At 42.0% G+C, this 7,910-nt stretch overlaps 1 protein-coding gene across 1 annotated transcript; it reads right to left on the reverse strand.

Moving 5' to 3' along the window:
- Positions 1-3,955: 3,955 nt before the first annotated feature.
- LOC139159260 (BOLA class I histocompatibility antigen, alpha chain BL3-6-like) lies at positions 3,956-7,521 on the reverse strand. Its single transcript, XM_070736598.1, has 2 exons — positions 7,398-7,521; positions 3,956-5,106 (listed from the first exon to the last, which is right to left on the reverse strand). The coding sequence occupies exons 1-2, from the start codon at positions 7,519-7,521 to the stop codon at positions 4,580-4,582; spliced, it is 651 nt and encodes a 216-aa protein (XP_070592699.1). The 3' UTR covers positions 3,956-4,579.
- Between the last annotated feature and the right edge of the window lie 389 nt (positions 7,522-7,910).

Consider the following 7,910-nt stretch of genomic DNA (forward strand, 5'->3'; position numbering starts at 1 on the left):
TTTATCTGATGGAAGGCCCGCTGACATAAGGATGAATATCCCCGGGAATTGGGTGGTCTGCATTATGATAGACATGTTCTAAGAATTTGAATAAATAATTCTTAGAAGAAAAAGAGGAGGGGTTGAGAGAAGAATCTATAGAATCTATAGAATCTAGGCATCTAAGGCCTAGATGGATACACAACACTCTTATTAGAGTACTAAACTTCCGACCTTTTGGACAGCGGTCCTTGCCAGAAAAACAAACAGTACAATAACATGTTTACATCCTGTATCAAGATGAAGAAATCCTATTGTTTATGCCAAGGAACATTCATAAACAGGATAAAGGCTTGATGGATTAATCTAGAGAGTTCCAAGGAACTATGATGAAATTGGATGCAAGACAACCCCATATATGGACAGGAGGAAGGGGGTGTAAATTAGACATGAAACTACTATAAAAGATGGTTCTTGAAGTTAGGTACTTTACCTTTTTGAGTACACCTTTTGAGTGTCTTCAATTGGTCCTGATATGATACAGTATTATCATATTGGTGTCTTTATGTTATGTTTGATATATGTTATGTGTTGATATATGTTATGTGTTGATATATGTTATGTTTAATAAATGTTTATATGATATATATATCATGTGGTCTTTTAGCTTTTATTCTCATGGTCTGGGGAATTTTTTTAACATTATCCTTTTTAATCGTAGCATAATTCGAGGTCAACCAAATTCCTAAGTATTTAATTTTTTTTGTGGTCTTTATTCTAATTAATTCTTCCAAGGAGAGTATCTCTTTTGGTATCATATTTTTTGTCAAAATTTGGGTTTTGTTTTTGTTCATTTGCAGGCCGGATATTTCACCAAATTTGTGTATTTCATCAAATAGAATGGGTGCTGTTCGAATAGGATCTTGTAGGATGAATACAATGTCATCCGCAAAGGCCTGCAATTTATAATGTTCTTTTTAATCATAATACCGTGAATTTGTGGGTTGTTTCTTATAGTTTTGAGAAAGGTTTCGATGGCCAGAATAAAAATGAGTGGGGACAGAGGGCATCCTTGGCGCACACCTTTAGTTATAGTAATTGTATTGGTGATATCATTGTTGAAAAGGATTTTGACCGATTGAATAGAATAAATGGTTTTAATTAAATTGAGAAATTTGGAGCCGAAATTCATGTACAGTATTCAATTTGATTTATAAGGTAGTCCCATTGAAGACTGTCAAAAGCTTTTTTAAGATCCATAAATACTAATGCAGTTGTCTTGTCATAGTTTTTATCATAGTATTCCAAGGTATTTAGTATGATTCTTGTATTCGTGGAAATGTTTCTTCCCGGAAGGAATCCGTTTTGGTGAGGGTGGATAATTTTGTTTAATATATTTTTTAGTCTGTCCGCAATTATCGATGTAAATATTTTATAGTCAGTATTAAGTAATGCAATTGGTCTGTAATTCTCCAGATGGTGTCTATTTTCAGTGTCTTTAGGGATAAGAGTTATATAGGTTTCAAACCAGGACGTGGGTAATTTTGCATGCGAAAGTGCATTATTGTAAATGTCTAAAAGTATGGGTGCCATTGTATCAATATGATATTTATAAAATTCAGACGGGATTCCGTCTGGTCCTGGGGTTTTATTGTTTTTTTGTTTATTGCAGCCTCAATATCTGAGATGGAGATTGGTTTGTTTAGGAGGGTTCTTTGGTCATCTGTTATGATAGTTGTTTGTTCATTTGTTTGTAAGTATTTCAATAATAAATCGGCATCTAGATTTGAGGCTTGATAGAGTTGTTTTTTATCAAAATTGGTCGTTTTCAATTGTCCGGAGGAGTCAGCTATAGCATCTATGTTTCTATCAGATTTTTGATGGGCTAGTTTAAGAGATAGCCAACGTCCTGGTTTATTGGCAAATTCGAAATGTGTTTGTTTTGCATTTTTGATTTTTTGAGCGATGTGTTGTTGTGTTATTAAATTTATTTCATGTTTAATCGTATTTATTTCTAGTAGGATTATGTTATTTTTAGGGTCATTGTGAAGTGCTTTTTCTGCTTCTTGGAGAGATATGTTTAATTTGTGAAGTTGCGCATATTTTTCTTTATTTTTGTTTGCGGTATATGAGATATAAATACCGCGTATATATGCTTTAGTAGCGTCCCACGCTATTTCGTTGGGTATCTCGCCATTGAAGTTAATTTGGATGAAAGGGGGGATATCATTCTGTATTTTGTGTTGAAATTGTTTTTGATTTATCACTGTTGAGTACATCGACCATCTATGCGGGGTGTTGTGAGTATTGTCTTTTATTGTCAGTAGAAGGGGATTGTGGTCTGCCCAAGTTGCATTAAGTATTTGAACATCAATTATTTGATTTATAGTTTCTATATTGGACCAAACCATGTCAATACGTGAGCAGGTTCGATGGGGAGGCGGAAAAAAAGTATATTGTATGCATTTAGGGTAAAAGTATCTCCAAATGTCTTTTAAAGCATATTCATAAATTATTTGTTTAAAGGTTGAAGGAATAATATTACGAGTACGGTATTTGGAGCTACCTTTATAATCTTTATTTACATCCACTGTTGCGTTGAAGTCTCCAATTATTACAAAATTGTTTAGATCTAATTCTAATATTTTTTTGTGTAAATTTTTAAAGTAGGTAGATTGCCTAACGGATGGTGCATATATTGATATTATATTTATTGTTCTTTTATTTTGTAGAGTTATTTGAACAATTAGTAATTGGCCATTTTCATCGGTATGTATTAATTTTGGAGAGTAAATTTTTTTAACGTATAGAACTATGCCTCTCTTTTTTTCGAGAGCGGAAGCACAAAAAAATTCGAATTCAGGTTTAGATTTAAATTTGGGAATATCTAAAAGAGTAGTATCTTCGTTTTTAATGTGGGTTTCTTGCAATGAAATTATATCATAATTGTTTTCAAACAGTTTGTGAAATATTTTTTGTCTCTTTTTATATGAATTCAGACCGTTTATGTTTGTTGAGAATAATGTGATTTTGGGTTGTTTATTGTTGCAGTATGGGTTCCTTAAATTTCTCCCTTCTTGCCTCAGCTCTTGCCCGGGTAAGTGGTCCATGTTTGATTGACTCGTCATTCTGGTTTTGTGATTCTTGGTCGTTGTTTGTCAAATTGTCATCAGAAGTGGTTTCTTCGTTTAGGGGAGTATCTCTAGTGTCAGATTCTTTGAGGGCAGACTGGTCCATCTTCAAGATGTGAGCATAAAAATCTCTTGCATCTTCAGGTGAGGTAATTTTATATTTTTTATCCAGAAGTGTAATTGTCATACCCTCTGGTATCATCCACCTAAACTGTATGGCTTCTTTATTTAACTTAGTAGCTAGCGTTTGGTATGGTTTGCGCTTCTCCCTTACTCGCTTTGGGATTTGGCGTAGAATTACTATGTCACGACCTTGATGGGTAGCTGGATTATCCTTAGAGGCATTGTAGATTTCATCTCTAATTTTCCTTTTGAGGAAGCGTACATGGACCTCTCGTGGGAGCCTATTTCGTCTGGCATATGAAGTTGTATATATATTACTTAATGCCTACTCTCTTCCATATATATTGTATATTGGACAAAGAATAAATAAAATAAAATAAATAAATAAAATACTGGGAGTCTCTTCGTTTTTGAGGAACATCTCACGTAAGCACAGGAACCAATAAACTTATGACCTGCAGCTCTTCTGACTCTTCCTTCCCCCGCTCTCCCCCCCAGTGAACTGTTGCTGACAGTTCTAAATATCTTAGATTGCTGATTGAGCGGCGTATGGTTGCCGCGGTTTTTCCAGTGATTTTTTAGTCTACACTTGAGTTAAGATCCGGTTGAATTGAGAAAGATGTTAATAACAGTCCGATAAAAATATTCAGAGTTTTATATTTTGTCAGTGTCAAAACTTCTCCCTTGTCTGTTAGCCTATATTTGATTTACATTTTATCTTGTTTCTTTTTCTTTTCTTTTTTCTTTATTTTTTATTTTTTACCCAATCATAACATTTTTCCCAAGTCTCGTAATATCTTGAATCCTCTTTATTTTTAACTTTTTGGGTGAGCCTGTCCATTTCTGCGCAATCATATATTTTCTTAATAATCTCTCTTTTGCTTGGTGTGTTCTCTTTTTTCCAATTCTGCGCCACTGTGATTCTCGTAGCTGTGATTATGTGTTGTATTAAATAGAAGTCCTCTTTTTTACCTTTCAAATCTATTATGCCCAAAAGAAAAATTTCTGGCCTAAATTTTAATGTGATTGCCGTAATCTCTTGAATCCATATTTGAATTTTCTTCCACAGTTTTTTTATGTGTGGACATGTCCACCATAAGTGGTAAAAGGATCCGATTTTGTTGTTACATCTCTTTTTAATGGTAGAAGTGGAGCCCTCTAGTGGCGGGGGTAGGAGGTACACTCAGGTTTAAGGCAGGGAGGGAGCCCCCTATGGGATGTGGGGAGCAGAGTTAATTGGGGCGAAATGAAGGCTGCCCACCACTTTCGACTACAGTTTGGCTAAGGGGGGTTTCACTGAATGGCCTCAAATGGTTCCCTCCTTGTGGGCAGTGAACTGGACACCCTCAAGGGCTTTTCCTGCCTGACCCACCCAGACACCTGCCAGGCAGAGGCTGCATTTCTTGGTCCACTGAATGGCTGCCTGGTAGTGAGAACCAATCAGGGCTTCCCGTGTCCTGGAGAGAAGCTGAAGGGGGGGGGGAGAGACTCCCACCAGGGAGAAAACAGGCTGCAGACCAGGGACTCAAAGGGGCTGAATGTGTCCAAGAGATCCGGCCATAAAGGAGGAAAGTCCAGTCTCCATTCAGATGCTCACCTGTCCTCAGCAGCGTCTCATTCCCATAGGACAGGTACTTCTTCATCCAGTCAATGCATTCCTCCTCCAGGTAGGCCTTCCTTCCCTGATTCCATCCTGGATCAGCATCCCATTTCCTCTGGGTGATCTGCGCCTGGGGGTCGGGAGCCACCCAAGTGAGGGTCTCCTTGTTGAAGGTGAGGAAGGTCCTCCCATCATAGCCATCCTGATAAAACCCTCCTTTGCTCCCATCTTTCCGGAGCTCACAGCCATACATCCTCTGCAATGTGTGCAGGCCTAAAAGAGAGACAGGAGGATGGTTTCCGTAGTCCTGAAGATAGACAGAGCTGCCCCCCTTCCTGCAGGAACTTTGACAGAAGTACCCCATCACTAACCTCCCTTCCCCCCTCCCTCCCTCCCCCTCCCTCCCTGCATTCCCCTCCCCCCAGGACGGAGTCCCTGAACCTTCCCAGGAAAAGGGAATCTGGAAAAGGCAGCAGAGGATCCCAAGGGAGACGGAGAGAAGGAGGAGGGGAAAAAGAAGCAGAGGGACGGAGATCCTTCCATCTTTCTTTCTGCTGTTCCTCTGGGGGGAAAGGAAGGGATCCCAGAGAGGGAACAGGAGCCTGGATCTGCGGCTGCAAAGAGGGACTGAGAATCTGGTGGTCTCAAAGAGGATCTGATTGATCTACATAAAAGCCTGCAGGGATCCCTGTGACCATAAATCTTGGTCTGTGTTCACAAATAGTATCAAGTCACAAGGGTCTGGTTCCCACTTTGGGCTAACCAGAAACAAACCATGGTTTAGTCCAAAGTGGGAATGGAGCCATGAAGGGCCACAAAGGAATATTTTCCTCAGCAACAGCAGCAAGTGGCCCAGTCTGATCTGGACAACTGAAGGGTTATTGGCCTTTGAAATGAGCTTGAAGTCCACAGTCTTTGCAAGGCCCTGGAGAAGATATTTAGACTTCAAGTGACCAGATTCTTGGATTTAAAAGAAAACTGAATGTTTGAAAAAAGCAAAAGGAAATCCTGAAATGTTTCTACTCCTGTTTGGGCTTGAGAGGGAGGAAGGACGCCAGGAACTCTCAAATCAGAGGGAAAAACCACCTGGAAGGACAGTTGAACTAAACTGACCAGTGTTTTCCCTCCCTTTCCCCACCCAGGAATGTCGGGTGAGGGGATCCTTTCTCTGCATCTTCTGCTCAGCCAGAGATCTTCCCTTTGGAGGAAGAGGAAGATCCTCGTGAGCTCCAGCCTGATCCTTCCCCCGAGAGGATATTCCCTGATCTCCCCAGGGCAAAAATGGACTTTTATTTATTTTTCTTTGATTAGTTTCCTTTTGCTCCTTTACTTTATGTTACCTTCTATTAGTTTTTATCTTTTGTTCAAAAGGTTTAATGCAAATTATATTTAAAAGTTTGAAAGGCAAACAAGGTATCATTAAAATTGTATTGAAAACACAAGAGAGGTTGATGTCCCAAAGCCTTTACATGAATCAAGGCAGAGCAACCACATCTGGAATACTGGGAGCAGTGGTGGCCCAAAGACCCCCAAAAGGAGAGGAGGGAGCTGGAGAAGGTCCAGAGGAGGCGACTCAGGCGAGGGGAGGGGGGAAGCAGCCTCCCTTTGAGGGAAGCAGCCTCCCTTTGAGGGAAGGTTGGGACATTTGGGGCTCTTTAGCCTGGAAAGGAGGCTCCCACTGGACCCACAGGTGCTTTCAGCCCCTGCCCCCAAACAAGGTTCCTTGAAGGTGAATCTTGTCACCCAAAGATGGCAGAAGGGGGGGGTGCTGAAGAAGGCCTCCCCCCCTCCAGGGCAGCCCCACCAAGAGGGCAGGGCAGGAGTTCAGCCTGAGGAACCAAGGATGGGAAGCCACGAAGGCTCTGAGAGACTCTGGAAGGGCCCCAAATGGAGGATCCTTTCTTCTCTGTCTTTCCCTCTCAGGATTGGGAGGATCCTGGCCCTGTGCCCCCCCTCAAGAGCCCCCACCCCATTTGGGTCTTCCTGGCCCCTCCTTCCAACTGGAGGATGAGCAGAAGCTCCCGGCATTTGGGTCCCTCTCGTCCCTCCAAAAAGGGGGTGAAGGAAAGAGGGATCTAGTCATCCCAGGTGGATCTGCACTTGATCCCTTATTTCTCTAGGGTGGAAACAGAGAGGAGGGGGAGGACCTGCTTGCCCCAGAATTTAATTAGGATCCACTGCCTTTTTTGGGGGGGGAGGGGACCTGTGATTCCCTTCCTCCCCCACAGCAGGACACCCACCAAGATCAGACCCTCCAACTTTCATGGGGGGGGGGGAGATTTCAGTCTCTTTTTATCTCAGTTTATATCAATATCAACATTCAGAAAGACAGATGGATAAATTTAAACAAATTTTCATTAACTGCAATTGGCAGAAAATGTCAGCTATGGAGGCAAGGACAATCTTATATGGACTTTAGAAAAAGAATAAGCATATTAAAAGAAAGACTGTTTAAAAGGTGTGGAAGCAGCCTTTCCCTTTGAAGGGACCCCCCCTTTCTTCCCCCATCTGGTTCCTGGGGAGGGGAATATGGGGCCGGAGGAGCCACCCGACCCATCACTCACCTTCACTCTGATTGTAGCGATTCCTCAGAGTCTCCAGGCCTTCTCTGAATGCCTCCTCATTGGAACGAGCCATCCGGGTGTTTCTGTCCCAGTATTGGGGATCCTCCTTCCCCACCTTCTCCATCTAGGGGACTCGAGGCTGCCTCTCCCGGCTGTGGCTGTCGTAGTAGCTGAAGAGTTGATCATCCACATAACCCACAGAGACTAAGTGGGGCAGCCCCTGACTGGGCTCCGAGATGGTGGTGTAGAAATACTTCAGGGAGTGGGAGGAGGCACCTGGAAGGGACCCAGAGGGGCAGAGTTAGGGGGCTTCAGCCAAGGACCCTGATGCTCTATGGGGCACAGAAGGCCCCATTCCCAGGTCTGGAAAGAAGGAAGAAGAAGAGGAGAAAATGAAGGGGGAGATGATGGAAGAGAGAAATAAAACAGAGGGTGGAAAGAGGGAGTGACCAAGGGGCAAAGGAGCATCTTCTGGAGGGTCTGGAGGGGAGAGAGGGGAGAGAGGGGAAAGGA

This window comes from Erythrolamprus reginae, chromosome 2 (genome assembly GCF_031021105.1).
Source record: "Erythrolamprus reginae isolate rEryReg1 chromosome 2, rEryReg1.hap1, whole genome shotgun sequence".
Classification (NCBI taxonomy): Eukaryota; Metazoa; Chordata; class Lepidosauria; order Squamata; family Dipsadidae; genus Erythrolamprus; species Erythrolamprus reginae.